This window comes from Mytilus trossulus, chromosome 3 (assembly GCF_036588685.1).
Source record: "Mytilus trossulus isolate FHL-02 chromosome 3, PNRI_Mtr1.1.1.hap1, whole genome shotgun sequence".
Lineage (NCBI taxonomy): Eukaryota > Metazoa > Mollusca > Bivalvia > Mytilida > Mytilidae > Mytilus > Mytilus trossulus.
In genome coordinates, this window is record NC_086375.1 from 20,336,039 (window position 1) to 20,353,381 (window position 17,343).

The following is a 17,343-nucleotide window of genomic DNA, read 5'->3' on the forward strand; positions in this document are numbered from 1 at the left end:
CCTTGTGTTTAAATTTCATAGATTTGTTTTTACTTATACTAAAGTTATGGTGCGAAAACCAAGAAAAATGCTTATTTGGGCCCCTTTTAGGCCCCTAATTCCTAAACTGTTGGAACCAAAAACTTACAAAATCAATCCCAACCTTTTTTTATGGTTATTAACCTTGTGTTTAAATTTCATTGATTTCTATTCACTTATACGAAAGTTATTGTGCAAAAACCAAGAATAATGCTTATTTGGGACCTTTTTTGGCCGCCTAATTCCTAAACAGTTAGAACCAAACTCCCAAAATCAATCCCAACCTCCCTTTTGTGGTCATAAACCTTGTGTCAAAATTTCATAGATTTCTATTTACTTAAACTAAAGTTATAGTGTGAAAACCAAGAAAATGCTTATTTGGGCCCCTTTTTGGCCCCTAATTCCTAAACTGTTGGGACCAAAACTTACAAAATCAATCCCAACCTTTCTTTTATGGTCATTAACCTTGTGTTTAAATTTCATAGATTTCTATTTACCTTAACTAAAGTTATGGTGCGAAAACCAAAAGTATTCAGACAACGACGATGACGCAGACGAGGACGCCAACGTGATACCAGTATATGACAACAACAAAAAAAAATTTGCGGTCGTATAAAAATTATCAAAAATAAAAGGTGAGTCAAAATACATTTTTGTCTAAACACTTCAAAATCAACTGGTAGACTGATTGACAGACCTACAGGTCCAGTATAATAGACTTTAGCAGTGCAAGTTAAAGTTTCCGAAAAGGTGACTGCTTCTCCAAAATTTCATAACGCTATATATACTTAACCACAAAATAACTCAATTTGACACAAGATGTTAATATTACTCTCTGATTAGATGACACATCCATGTAATTACAAAATGTATATTTCATCTGGGAACCATGAGCAGATATCAATATAATTAATAAATCAATCAAAAAACATATTTACATGTACATAAACAATGTACAGATGTAATAATGTGGATATTTGTCAAGCTCATACATTGCAAGTTTCATAATCTGAGAAATAAAGGTGCTTAAATTGGAGAAAAAAAGATAACTTTATAAAACAGATCAGCTGCTACATGTATTTATATAAAAGTCCTGAATTTTACCTAATTTCCTCAAATTTCTGTTTTTCAAGTCATAAAAACACTCATGTACAATGAACATCTTCATGTACATCCTCTAATTTTTTTATCAGTATTTCAACATCTTATTTACATGTACATGTATGAAGACCAACATATATACATTTAGTTGTTAAAATTTCCATGGCTGAATTTTTGAAGTATTAGACTAATTTACGTGCATTACATATAGAACCAAATGCTTCGCAGGGAGCAGCTTTATATGACCGCAGAGGTCAAACCCTGAACAGTTTGGGCAAGTATGGACACAACATTCAAGCTTGATACATCTCTGAATTTGAATTGTGATTAAACAGGTGACACAGAATGAATGTGGTCTAATGAATTTAAAAAAAAAAAATTTACCTATGATGGTCCAATATTCAAAAATCTAAATTTTTAATAAAATCAAACTTAGTTTTATTTTGGACCCTTTGGACCATTATGTAGACCATTTTGAAAATGGGACCCAAAATTAAAATTCTCAATTAGGTTAGATTCGGCAAATCAAAGAACCTCAATAATTCAATTTTTGATGAAATCAAACAAAGTTTAATTTTGGACCCTTTGTACCTTTATATGTGGAGCAATTTCAAAACGGGGACCAAATTTCAAAAACTTAAAACTTATATTCAGCATATGTACATGTAAGAACCCTAAGAATTCAAGAATAAAACCCCATTGAAATTAATAAAGAAATTAGCAATTTATACAAAGTATAACAAAAATATTGTTTTCTGGCCCCTTTTGACCCTTAATTCCGTAACAGTTTTGACCATAACCCCAAAAATCAATTTCAACCTTCCTTTTTGGAATAGAAACTTGTGGTACAATTTCAGAAAGATCAATGTTGAATACACTGATGGCAATACATCTATTGGTTTTATTTTACTTTGATCAAGAACAATGTACATTGGTAAACAAAGTGTTTGCAGATAAGAATTCAATTATTAATTCACACTAGTACTATAGCTATGAGTCAATGAATGAAACATACATAAGTATTAACATATGTTCTCATACATTTTCCTTGTATTGGTTACTTCTGGTGTCAGGTGAATAGGGTGAAGTTAGTGCATACATTTACATTGCAGATAATAGATATAAGAATAAGATACAAGATGTGCCAATGAGACAACTCTTCATCCAAGCTGTCAAGAGCCTGTGTCGCTCACCTGACTCTACGTTGGTTCCCAAAATCATGTAAAAATAGATTGAAATCATATCAGATAACCAAATATGATGATTGAGAACAAATTTGGTTTAATATTGGACCCATAATTTAAGGAAGGTCACTTGTCATATTTTGGAATTTTTGTCATATTTTCAGAATTCTCTGGTTTAATCCATTTTAATGCATTAACAAATTTTGCCCGGTGACCCCCATTTTTTTATTTTTAATTCTTTTCATTTTTCTTTAACATGTATAATGATAAGCTGTCTGTTAAAGTCTTATAGAACTTTAATTATATTTAATAGTTTTTTGGGACTTAAACTTGTCAATGATAAAGCTACGTAAAGTCAAGAGAAAACATTTTCCCGCCAAAATTTCAATGGCTAATACATCGAAAACAAGCACAGTGACCTATATATTTTTTTGGCTCTTTGGATTCCTTTATAAATCCGCTATCCATATAAACAAGTTTTTTGAAAAGTTGATTACTTTGAAACTGATAATTATAAGCGAACTCCCTTTATGAAAAAAAATCCTGGAGGCCATCTTGAACAGTAAATCAGAAATAAAGTAGCAACAATTCATCAGCACCTCATAAGGTACATTTAAGCCATGTTTGGTTTCATTCCATTCAGTGGTTCTCTGAAAGAAGACATTTGTATGTACATTGTGTATTTCTCTTGAATGATGGCTTGGCTGCTTCAAAGTAACATCACTTCACTACATGTATATAGTCAGCACCTCAAAATAAAGTCATGCCATGTTTGGTTCAATTCCATTCAGTGCTTCTCTAGACTCTAGAAGAAGTTCAAAATGTAAAAGTTCATGACAACGACAATGACAGAGGCAAGTGATGAGAATACATTTTTGTAGCTCAGATGGCCCTTTTGGCCAGGTGAGCTCAAAAGTAAATCATTATACAGTGCATGGTGCTGGACTTTGATCATTGAAAACTTGGGCCTCACTAATAAGCGACAAGAAGAAGAATTTGGCGACAAGGAGTAAACTGTTTAATGTAGTGATTAGAAATTTTTTTTAGGTAATAATCTGTTTCTTTCTAATATATACGAGAAACAAGGGAATAAAGTTTGATTTGTTTTTTTACAGCGGATAAATTTTAGGGCATTTAGGCATTTTGTTGCCATGTGACTTGCGATTTTGACTGATAAGTTGATAACGGAATGTATAGGTATACATTGTAATTAGGCTAAAATTAACAAGTGCAAATGAATTATATATATTAATTTCACAAATAATTAACAAGTGCAAATGAATTATATATATTAATTTCACAAATAATTATTCATGAAAATAAATTTAAAGAACATATAGATAAATGACATGATTGATATGAAAATGTTTTGTCATGAGAAATATATATATTGGTAACAAATCAAGAATTACAATGGAATATAAATACCAAAAATTTGTGTTGATGAATGCCGAAGAGTATCTAAAGGACACTTTACAGGAAAATATGACTACCTACTAAAAATCCAATCTTTAAGAAATACGAATTATTAAAAGAGTGTCCATCATGCACTTTTGTTAGAATATAAGAATAGAATGATATACAAAGGATGAAAACATCATTTAACTGTACAAATATTTATATAATATATACATGTAACAACACAGTGATAAAATTCACAGGAACATGTGGTCATCTGATGTTCAGTACTTTGATTGGTATTGGAGAGGGTGTCAATTTGGATGGGTGTGTTGTCTCAATCATTGACCATTATACCACAATCTGTTATTGATGTAAAAGTGTCTCTGTCTTGTATCTTTTGTCCTTGTCATATTTCTAGATTCTCACAGTTTATGGTTATGACTTAGAACTATATTTTGTGTATGCATGTGATGTATTTGAAATTTAATTTAATATATATAATAAATGGAAGTACTGATTATATTACCAACATCAACACCTTTTTTTTAAAATTCATAGTCATTGAAGGGTTTTCCTTTTATTGCAAAACTGTAATATTATAATGTTTGCAGTGACAGTGTTGTCAAAGAGAACCGTATACATATACATGTACATTGTATATATTTGTATATCTATTAACTGAGTGAGGCTTACATTAATTGCTCCTTTTGAAAGAATATATTGCCCAAGTTTTGTGTCTGAAAAAAAATCTTTAGATCCACCTTGTCAACTGCTTTAACTCTTTTGGCACCAAACGGAAAACAATGCTGGGGTGTCACTTCATGTATTGATTGGGGGCCTATTCTAAGATTTTTACTTTTTTATTTTCCCTTTCTTTTTCTGAATGGGTATATTATAGGTAAGAAACTTCTGGCAGTATGTAAATTTGTACATGACATTAGACCAGTTCAACTGTTGATTCAGAAAAATAAAGACATCCCCTGAGGGTCGATCAATTTTCCAGTGGGGTTAAAATTTCCATTTTCAGTTATTTACTTTTGTTCTGTAGACAGATCTTCATTTGATTTCTTTTGTTTTGAAAATTGTTTCTAAGGAAGATTTCTTATACCATTCATTATCTCCAGGCTTTCTCTTGGAAGACATATAACTCAAAAGCAAAACACTCATTTTGTTTGGAAATGCCTACATGTGTATGTATATACATGTACATGTACATATACATGTATATATATAATTTGTCATGTGACTGATTGCAACTACATTTTGTATTTATATCCATGTTTCCAAGAAATACAAGGCTGAAATTACTTTTTTCACTTGTCAGAATGGTCAGGGATGAAACATTTTATTATCTCAATTTCAATAACAATATTTTTCTGTATATTGTTAACAGCATATATATAAAGGTACATGTATACGACATTATTGATGAACAAGAATGTGTCAAAAGTACATGAATGCCCCACTCGCACTATAATTTTCTGTGTTCAGTGAACTGTGAAATTGGGGTAAATAGTTATCAAAGGTACCAGTATTATAATTTAGTACGCCAGACTCGCGTTTCGTCTTCGTAAAAACTATAATTTGGCATTGAAATTAGAAAGATCACATCATATGTAACATGTGTACTAAGTTTCAAGTTGATTGGACTTCAACTTCATTAAAAACTACCTTGACCAGAAACTTTAACCTGTAGCGGGACGAACGAACAGACCCATGTAGAGAGCCATCGTGTAGTGGTTAGTGCATCGGACTACTAACACAAAGGTTCCTGGTTCGATTCCCATTTGGGATGAAAATTTCAGGAACTCAATTTTCGGCTCTCCCTTGACACCATTTGCGAGTATGGTCTTGAGGAAACGATGATAGTCCGTTGGAAGGGGACGATAAATGGCTGACCCGTGTTAAGAGAGAGCCATATCTCTTGCACGTTAAAGACACCCTTGTAGATTCAGGGCTCACACTACTTCAGAATTATAGGGAGAAGTGACTTCTCTTTTTGAAACTGATAGGGAGAAGTGGTGAAATTTGAAAGAGAAGTGCTCATTCGCGCGGTGTGCTACAATGTTTGGATTTTACTATAGTATCAAGAGTCATATACATGTATATATGTAAATAATGTTCTTTTTACATTGTTCAATTCATATCTGCATATACAATTAAAGTAACATTTCAAATTAAAAGTTGTTAAGTTTTACACACCAAAGTTATTGTCTGGAAACAAGAAAAATGCTTGTTTTGGCCCCATAACCCCATAACCCCTAAAATGAATCCAAACCTTCTACTTGTGGTTTTAAACATTACAGTATAATTTCAGAGCAATTGACGTACTGAAACTAGAAAAATGCATGTTTTGGGCCCCTAATTTTTAAATAGTTGGGACCATCATCCCCAAAAACAATCCCAACCTTCCTTTTGTGGTATTGAATCTTCTGAAAAAAATTCATAAAGATCTTTTCACTTCAAATAAATAAAGTTATAATCCTGAAACCAATGTGTCTTCAGACGACGCAGACAAAGACATCATAACATTATACGATCCAAAAAAAAATTTGGGGTGGTATAAAAATGTGTGGATATAAAAAGGGTGGGGCTCAAACTTCATTTCGGGCCAGGTGAGCTTTTCTCATCACTTGGCGTCCGGCGACCAGCGTCGTTAGCTTTTACAAAAATCTTCTCCTCTGAAACTACTGGGTCAAATTACACCAAACTTGGCCACAATCATCATTGGGGTATCTAGTTTAAAAAATGTGTCCGGTGACCCGGCCAACCAACCAAGATGGCCGCCACGGCTTAAAATAGAACATAGGGGTAAAATGCAGTTTTTAGCTTATAACTCAAAAACCAAAGCATTTTGAGGAAATCTGACATGGGATAAAAATGTTTATCAGGTCAAGATCTATCTGCCCTGAAATTTTCAGATGAATCGGTCAATTGGTTGTTGGGTTGCTGTCCCTGAATTGGTAATTTTGAGGAAATTTTGCTGTTTTTGGTTATTATCTTGAATATTATTATAGATAAAGATAAACTGTAAACAGCAATAATGTTCAGCAAAGTAAGATTTACAAATAAGTCTACATGACCAAAATGGTCAGTTGACCCCTTTAGGAGTAACTGCCCTTTATAGTCAATTTTTAACCATTTTTCGTAAATCTTTGTAATCTTTTACAAAAATCTTCTCCTCTGAAACTACTGGGCCAAATAAATCCAAACTTGGCCACAATCATCTTTGGGGTAACTAGTTTGTAAAATGTGTCAGATGACCCGGCAATCCAACCAAGATGGCCGCCACAGCTAAAAATAGAACAAAGGTGTAAAATGCAGTTTTTGGCTTATAACTCAAAAATCAAAGCATTTAGAGCAAATCTGGATTAGATAGAGATAAACTGTAAACAGCAATAATGTACAGCAAAGTGATACCATTAAATTAGTCAACATGACCAAAATGGTCAACTGACCCCCTAAGGAGTTATTGTCCTTTATAGTCAACTTCAAACAATTTTCATAAAATTTGTAAATTTTTACTAACATTTTCCACTAAAACTACTGGGCCAAGTTCATTATAGATAGAGATATTGTTAGCAGCAAGAATGTTCAGTAAAGTAAGATGTACAAACATATTACCATCACCAAAACACAAAGTTGTCATGAATCCATCTGCGTCCTTTGTTTAATATTCACATAGACCAAGGTGAGCGACACAGGCTCTTTAGAGCCTCTAGTTTTCTTTTTTTTTTATAAACCCTTAAGCTTATATTAAGGATTTGTAAGATTACTATAAAAATCCTTGCTTACAATGTACAATGAATATTATTAGTCAATGTTATTATACATGTAATCAGATGATTTTATATTGATTTATATTGTTTTAATAGTAAATAAACTTTATGTCCTAAAATTCTTCTTGTGGCTTATTGGTGAGACCTAAATTTTGTTTTAATAATATATATTCATCATTCGACTATCACTAAATAAAATGTACATGTAAATATTGACTTTGGACCCAACTTTAGCTGGATTGGTTTGGAAATGAGACGACCTAAGTACATCCCTAACTTGGTAAAGAAAGGGAAGTTACTCTGCATGTAGCTCAATTAAAATCAATCGAAAACTATCCTGGTGTGATGTATTATAGAACTAATAACAATTTTCACAGCTTATGGTTTTTACTGTCGAGTTTATATTCGTGTGTTGACTCAAATTTTAAAAGCATGTTCTGTCTAATGTTTTTAGGTACATGTACATTTTATGAATCTAGATTTCATTGTCAAGGCTCACTACTATTTTTTACTGTTTGCGATTATTTTGCAATTTTCGTATGTCAAAAAACGGTGTCATATGTTTTCATATGAAGTCAAAACTGGATCATTACACGGACAGGAAATGACTTTTAAATTCTGAATTGAGTTTTTTCTTAAGTCGTGTTTCTGGTTATTGCTTGAATCACAAACTAGAGGCTCTAAAGAGCCTGTGTCGCTCACCTTGGTCTATGTGCATATTTAACAAAGGACACAAATGGATTCATGACAAAATTATATTTTGGTGATGGTGATGTGTTTGAAGTTCTTACTTTACTGAACGATTTTGCTTCTTACAATTATATCTATAATGAACTTTGCCCATTAGAAACAGAGAACTATATTTGGAAAAAAAATTACAAAAATTTACCAAATTAATGAAAATTGTTAAAAATTGACTATAAAGGGCAATAACTCCTTAAGGGGTCAATTGACCATTTAGGTCATGTTGACTTATTTGTAGATCTTACTTTGTTGAACATTATTGCTGTTTACAGTTTATCACTATCTATAATAGTATTCAAGATAACCAAAAACATCAAAATTTCTTTAAAAATTACCAATTGGAGGGCAGCAACCCAACAACCAGTTGTCCAAATCATCTGAAAATTTCAGGGCAGATAGACCTTGACCTGATAAACATTTTAATCCCATGTCAGATTTCCTCAAAATGCTTTGGTTTTTGAGTTATAAGCCAAAAACTGCATTTTACCCCTATGTTCTATTTTTAGCCGTGGCCCATCTTGGTTTAATGGCCAGGTCATCGGACACATTTTTCAAACAAGATACCCAAAAGATGATTGCGGCCAAGTTTGGATTAATTTGGCCCAGTAGTTTCAGAGGAGAAGATTACATTAATTTACGAAAAATGGTTAAAAATTGACTATAAAGGGCAATAACTCCTAAACGGGACTTATTTGTAGATCTTACTTTGCTGAACATTATTGCTGTTTACAGTTTATCTTTATCTATAATAATATTCAAGATAATAACCAAAAACAGCAAAATTTCCTCAAAATTACCAATTCAGGGACAGCAACCCAACAACCAATTGACCGATTCATCTGAAAATTTCAGGGCAAATAGATCTTGACCTGATAAACATTTTTATCCCATGTCAGATTTCCTCAAAATGCTTTGGTTTTTGAGTTATAAGCTAAAAACTGCATTTTACCCCATGTTCTATTTTTAGTCGTGGCGGCCATCTTGGTTGGTTGACCAGGTCACGTCACACATTTTTTAAACTAGATACCCCAATGATGATTGTGGTAAAGTTTGGTTTGATTTGGCCCAGTAGTTTCAGAGGAGAAGATTTTTGTAAAAGCTTACACCGGACGACAACGGACGTAAAGTGATGAGAAAAGCTCACTTGGGCCTTTGGGCCAGGTGAGCTAAAAAGTGATGCATATTTTGACCTTAAATAAAAATGGCTAAACATGTCATTCTTATTAAATTTGTTCTAACATCTTAATATTCAAACGACTTTGAATATATATATGTTTTAAGTTTGCCAAGTTGAGTGTTGATATTGTTCCAAATGTAGAAACCGAAAAAAAACATGTCACAATATAAGCATGTGCAATTGAAACAGAGGAAATGTGGATGATATGAAAGCATATGACATACGAAAACATGTGACACGACGATATACTAATATAAAAACTAGATAAAAACTGTTCTGGTTAAGTGTACTAAATTGAAAAAGTGTACTTACCACTGGTCTTTTCCATACAAATGGCCTGTTAGGTGCTCTGCTAAAAAATATTGAATCGTCTTGTGCCGGAAATTCTGGATCTTCAAATAATATTCCTTCCTCTAAGCACTTTTTCTTAATGCTGTCATAGCTTTGGTTATTTAAGCCAGAAAAGGGGTTTTTCTTTTCTTTTCGTGATGCACGGCCCCCAACCTGTGGTCGCTGGGAAGGCTGCCTGATGCATGTCCTTCTTCCTCCACCAGAACCACCATCACCCCCTCCACCTCCTCCAATAAAATTACTTATGTTGAAAGACTTCTTCCCACCCCCAAATTGTTTTCCAAATCCGATATCTATGTTGCTACCACCACCATAGCCAATGCTTGGGCCATCGTCACCGAAGCTATAAGTTTTAGTTTCAGTTCTTGGACCACTTCCATCATCTGTGGTTGTACGAACAGTCCGTGTTGCAGATTTAAAGAAATTCATCTTTCTCTCTCTAGTCGTCTAGAACTCAATTGACCTCACCCAGATCCTCCAATTTCTGCACGCGTCGTTGCTTCCAAGCCAAGTCACCGATTATATAAAAATGTTGTATTTTATTAACGCTTATGCTTTTTTATCAGCTCAGAAAAATAACATTCTAGTTAAAACTAAATATTACTGATGACCAAAAATGGGAAAGTTTTACCAGATAGAGCTTTCGCCGGTGCACAGATTGACACTTCCGGTTGGGATTATTCCATTCCTGGGAAAAGGTGTATCAGAAAGGGTTAGCTTTTAAAAGAGCATGACTGGACTTGCATATTTTGATTCGATTCACCAGATTCACATATAACAATAAAAACATAAGCTCTTTAGAGCTTTTTATCGAGTATAAAATAATATAAACACAACATTAATCCACAAAAAATGCAGACAAGATATGATTTTTTTGATACAGTACACTTTTCCAATTTATGTCTTGATATTTAATGCATGAAATATTAAGTAAGGGGATGAAATTACATGTTAAAAAATTTTGGTGCTGAATCATTATTTTAAGTAGTGATTCAGTCCAGTTAAAAAAAGTCAAAAATTAATATACGTCTTCTATCGTGCCGTTATGTAAGTATAGAAAGTCCCTGATCTGAAGCTGTCAAATTGAATTTTAGACCCCCAGAACACAGAATTGTCAATTTTTGGAGTAAGAACTGGGAGAGGTTTCTATAACTTTGATAATATTTGTCCCAACACTACACAATAAAAATCTTTTTGAGACAGAGCAGGTGCGAATTTATAATTTGACTTTATTGTCTAAAAGAAATGCCGCGACTACGAAATAACTACGACGTTACGCACGGTATTGGTGCAACTTAGCGTTACACGACGTTCCTAATAAACCGACGATTTTGACGTTTTCAAACGTTGACCGTATATTCTACTAATGTGAAATTCCGCTTAAAGTGCAGAGATTTCCGAAGTTGCTTCTTTATATGGTTTGATTTGTTTTAAGGCGGTGCAAATACAAAATTCAATTGAATTTGAACAAAATTTTAAATACATGAACAATTTTTATTTTTTACGAAAAATTACAGATGCAACAATAACACAAAATAACAATTTGATGTCTTGTTAAATGATTGAAATATATAAAAAGAAGATGTGGTATGATTGCCAATGAGACAACTCTCTACTAGAGACCAACATGACACAGAAATTAACAAATATAGGTCACTGTACGGCATTCAAAAGCAAAGGCCATACAGTACAGTCTGCTATAAAAGGCCCCGAATGATAACGTAAAACAATTAAGACGAGAAAACTAAATGCCTAATTTTTGTAAAGGAAATGAACGAAAGAGTCTGTTTTGTACATTTTTTTTGGCGTTTTTTTTATTATCTTCAATGTTTTGAAACATTCAAACTTAGTTTGATACGATGGGTGAAACAAATGCAGGACAAATCTGAGGCGAATCTCTTTACTCTTAGGACGAGCGTGCTTACAACATATCACATTGGCTGTCTTTGCTTATAACCTTAAACAGTGACTTTTACTTACATTGTAATGCATATTATTCATTTTAACGTTTAAGTAAGACCCCAATCTTAACATCAACCATGATTTATGGAAAACGTTAAAAATAGAATATTTTTGACAAAAATCTCTAACGAAAAGCTTTATGCCCGTGTCACACTGTCCCGATTTTTATATACGATGAACACCCGAATGCGAAAATTGTAAGTTCGTATGAAGTTGGTCCCGATCTTGTGAAAATACCAAAAAAGTGATCGAAGCAAGTACGATGAATAAAGAAGTCTATACGATGGTGCCGAAATTATATACGATAGCAAAAGATGGACATACGAAGGTTAACCGAAGACGGTTATTTAAGCTTCATATCTCAGCCGAAGCCTACACAATGGATCACGAAGGCTACACGATGGATAACGAAGGCTACACGACGGATTACGATGATGGCGCGATGGCCATACGATGTCTAAAAGACTTAGTTTATTATCCCCTCGCCTACTACATGTAAGTTGCGTGTAGAAAAAAATTGTTATGGACACTCTAGAACCAAAATGCTCAAAACATGGTATGGTGTTACTCGTTAAAAATATCTTAAGCGCTATTGACTTTAAAGTTCAAAGGTCAAGGTGACAGTGACAGTTGTAATACAAGGCAATATCAGCCTTGTGTACACTCTAAAACCAATATGCTTCAAAAGATTTTAACCACATTTGGTATATCGTTCCTCCTTGTAATGATCTGAAATTTTTTACGTTCAAGACCAAAGGTCAAGGTCTTGCAGATGGACTTGTTTTTTCTCCTTGAAATAGCATAATACACAGGAAATTGTTTGCTCATTTTTTTCACTGCTGGTTCTAAAGACAATATTAAAGATATTTCCAGTTACTGTATATAGTTTATGTATCAAATATGCATATTCAATTTACCATTTTCTGCATGTGTCATATACAAATATATAAATATAGTGTCCATATTTGTCCCCAATATGATACATACGAGGGGATGCCACGGTCGGCATTGCCTTGTTTGAACTGTAAAATGTGTGCACTAGTCTGAATAATCACCCATAATTATGCCCATGTTTACTGATCTATCTTAATGGTAAGGTAATGGGTTCGTTGATCCTTTTTATTCAAAAAGAGCTCTTTCCAGGAGAACATATAAATAATATAGACAAAAGGAAGGATGTGGGAAAAGCAACAAATGCGGCAAAATATGACATATAGAACACAAAACGGTTATGGGGTAAACATTCGTGTGACAACAACTCAGACGATACATAAAACAATCAGAATAATGGAGAAAAAGTTGGTTTCCCTATATACGTGTACCTGCAGTGTTGGTGTACCAGGCGCGTTTATGATTTTCATTATGTTACTTGATGTGAAAAATTGATAAAAAAATAATATTTTACTTGTAAAAGTAAATCCTGAGCCTGTAATAGCTGCTCTTCTTGTTCCATTTGAATTAATTGAAACAACGCTGTCGCCTTTTTTGTTCTCATAGAATCCTATGATATGAGCTCCATGTTTTGTGAACGTCTTTCTTAACTGTCGTATTAGACTGACCAGTGCATATCGCGCATGGCACTTTAAATGTATTTTAGCGCAAAAATTATCTTATATTTAGCTGGATTTATTGCCGTCGTAGTTCCATCTTGTCGCCTTCGTACTTTTATTCGATGGCAACACGACGGGATTACGAAGTCTTCACGAAGTCGTCACGTTGCCATCGTAAGACCTTCGAGTAGCTTCGTGATTCATTCGTGTAGACATCGTAATGTCAAAACTGTTCGATGAAAACGATGGAAACACGAATGCAATACGATTTTCAAAGATGCATTCCCGGTGACATTACGATGGTGAGGATGGTGATGCGAACTCAATACGAACCCTCAACATCGGACGTACCTTCGGGGATTTTTTAACATGTTAAAAAATTTTGAACCCTTCCCGAAGTTGTCCACGAAGGTTAGAAAAAGTGACCAATGGTTCAATGATGGTTAAAGATGACACTACGAATAGCCCGATCTGGATACGATCAGTCCCGATTTTGAAAATTTCCATAATCGTGTTACCATCGGCGTAAAAATCGGGACAGTGTGACGCGGGCATTATAAAATGTTCATCATGTTTGAAAAAGAAATACGTGCTCTTATGCTGCCGTTGTCAACTTTCAATGATTTAAAGATGGTCGGGGTCTAAACTATATTTTCAAAAAGAAAATATTTTATCTTTTCATTGATTACAATTTTTAAATCAGGATTGTTTTACCAAATAACTAAGAAAATTCATGTTATGTAGGAATTTACACATTTTGTACATAAATCAGGCCGTTAGTTTTCTCGTTTGAATTGTTTTACATTTGTCATTTAAGGGTCTTTTATAGCTGACTATACGGTACGGGTTTTGCTCATTGTTGATTGCAATAGAGTTACCTATAGAAATTATTAATTGTTCTTAAATGGAAGTTTGTCTCGTCATACGGCCGCATCTTCTTACTTTATTATGAGACCGGTGATTCTGTATTATTGTGATTTTGCTTTTGGAAACATATTTTACGAGCTATCCTTTCTTCTAATATTTTTTCACAAATTCAGGCTTCTAAAAAGGGTCGGCGATCAATATTTGTTTTTATAATATTTGAAATTATAGAATTTGGTAAAGTATAGAAAATTCTATAGAATTTGGTAAAGTATAGAAAATTCTTACACAGACCAATACCTACCTCACAGATTACCAGCAGGTCGAAATCCGATTTTGAATGATACAATTATTTTCATTTTACTCGATGTGTATTTTTAAGTAATTGCTATATGTGTATGTTCACATGGATAAATGTTTTTCTCAAGCGAACAACTATGGACCAGGAATGCATTCCATGCACTTTTTATATACTATTTGTATTGGTTACCGTAACGCTTCAATTTTCAACATATAACAGAGTATATCGGTTTACACTAAATCTTCTTTGACTTTAAAAAAAAAGAAAAGTTTCCAAACTGATTATTTTTATGTTTTCGGTTTCAATCTTTTTGGGTTTGAGTTTACATTGTTTTACAAGTATAATCAAAGTACCGAAGTACTGAACATCGGATGACCACAAGTGGATGGTCACATGCACTTGTCTCAGAAAAAAATCACATTTCTATACCTGAAACTGAGATTTATGTATTTTTTTCTGAGAAAAGTTCGTGCGTGGATGATAAATAAATGACAGGGAATTCAACCTCACTGCTTTAATATATTATATTGTGGTGATACAAATCAGTATACTCTGATGTGTTGTTATATATTATATTAATATTTGTATATAGACGTCGCGTACGGTGTTGGTGATAATACGGGTTTTGCTTTCCAGTTCGCCTTTATTGCATTTGTTAAGAAGTTTCGGAATTGATAACTATATAAATGTATATATCAAAATGTGCGTAAATAAAAGAAGAAATGGAATATACCTTAAAATCATTACTTTTTTTCATTTTGTAACCCAATTGATCCCTTATAACACTGATTTTGAGCGTGTGGACAAGTAACACGCAACACATGACCAGTTTTGTTTTAGTGCTCTTCTCATTTTTTTAAATCTTAAACAAAAAGAAGTGGTATGCATAGAAAGAGCAGTCTTTTGTGCTGATGACGTATGTTTTATCTATGACGTCATCGTTTACTGAACGCATCTGACTGGGACGAAAGGTGCACTCTATTTTGTGGCAGGCCGGAAAAAGTAAAAAAAATATGGAAAGGAGAGAAGGTAAGAGTCATTAAAAAAAAATTTCAAATAGATGATCCTATAAAATGATACATCATTTTATTCCTTATACGACAAGGAAAAAAAACAGTAAAGTTTTGTTCCAATATTCCAAAAGATGGTTGCAGAATTTACGAATATTTGAAAATTAGATTTTTGTCACAAAACACAAATTTCTGATTTTATAAGGCGCTCTTTAAAATTCGAACGAATTCTGCATACATAAATCACATCTTATTGTTTCCATCGTTTATATGTCAAAATTGTACAATAAATAAAGAACTGTCTATGTATTTCAGTAGCAAATATTATTTAAGTTTTATCCTATACTGATAGATTTATAAACTTCGATGAAATGTCACACTTGCCGTTTTTGACGTTTTCGACGTATTAATTTAGTGCTATATCAAAAACAATAGCCATTTTGCGGTCTTATTTACAATCCTTGATTTTATATACAAGTGTTAAGATTTTTTTTGAAGTGTAAGAAAAAAATACGAAAAAGTTGCAAGGGAAAATATTATAAAGAAAAAAAACGCGACCTTTTTGTTTGTGTCTAGTCAAAATGTCACAAAACTCGATTTGTTCACATTTAAGTAATTGTATGATAGGTCAAATATAACTGTTTTAGTGGGGTGAAAAAAATTGATAGTATAGCGCACAACAAACAATATAACATAAAAATTTAATTTTAAGGGATTCATTTGAACCTATTTTCGACTATTTGTCGAATATATTAACGACACAATCAGCGCATACTTTTGTCTAGTCATAATGTCACACCATGCTTTTTTAACTTGTTTTGACGTTATGCGTTCTTTTACATATAACATGGAGAGTCCTTAACGTCGCAACTCTTTTGCCTTCTTATTTCATGTAAAACTATGATTTGTATCCGTTTAAGCGTTCATAGTTGACATTAAATTTCCTTTTATTTGCAGTTGGCAATGTATATTAAATCATTTAGTGTACATGATAATTCTGAGTTTGCTTTCAACAATTGATACTTATTAAACCTTTGATACAGGTGATGAAATAGACAATGTTGTCCAGAAACTATCAAAAGCAGATAGAAGAAAACAGCAGAAAAGAGAGTGGTTCGAAAAAAATAAAAACAAACTGTTACAATCAAAGAAAGAGAAAAGATCTTTGCTCAAAGGTGATACAATATAATTTTAATACTATAATTTCTCTTTTAATGTAACTGCACTCGAAAGTAATTTGTACCGCTTTTGCCTTTAATTTAGTCCTACACGTAGCAAGCGTGTCTGCATAGACATGTATGTTGCACCATGAAATAAATAAATCTGTCTCTTCAAAAGCCGGTACTTTTATTCCACACAAAAACCAAAGAATTTAAAAAAATTAACATACCTATTTAGAATTGAAGAACCATTTATCTAGTACATTATATAGTGCGTGTACGTACAGTATTTTCTTCATGAACACATTTTGGCTTCAAAAGGGGCCACTACCCTAGGTCGATTATCCCTACATTTATGTTATTGTCAATGATATTATATAGGCAAAGAACGAAAAATACACACATAAAAAAAATACAACTTTTCCATAATAAATCGCGTGTAAATAGACAATATCATTCATTTATACATGTAGGTACATAGTATATTGAAAACGTTTCCATTTTGTAGGTTCAAAATCTGTATCTGGTAGCACCATTCGCAAAAGAAAACAAAGAGTGAAAGAACTTATAATAAAAGAAAATTGTAAGAACAGAAAAAGCAATGAAAGGGAGCAAAATAAATTAGAATGTGAAAAGCGGCAGAATTGCCTTGAAAAGAAGCGCGAATATCAATGAAGAAAAAGGGCAAGCTCTCTTATTACAACAACAAAACCGAAACAAATCCCACCTTTTTCTAACAAA

The 17,343-nt window shown here is 33.0% G+C and overlaps 1 protein-coding gene across 11 annotated transcripts in view; it reads right to left on the minus strand.

Annotated features, from left to right (window-relative positions):
* The window catches only part of LOC134710338 (calpain-9-like), a 99,710-nt gene extending 89,270 nt beyond the window's left edge, over positions 1 to 10,440 (minus strand). For all 11 annotated transcript variants that reach the window (XR_010106116.1, XM_063570677.1, XM_063570676.1 and 8 more), the window contains exon 1: positions 9,717 to 10,440. Coding sequence is in view for 10 of the 11 variants with exons in the window: in XM_063570677.1 (XP_063426747.1) it covers positions 9,717 to 10,184 (468 nt within the window). In the remaining variant the exon portion in view is untranslated. The remainder of the gene's footprint in view (positions 1 to 9,716) is intronic.
* Between the last annotated feature and the right edge of the window lie 6,903 nt (positions 10,441 to 17,343).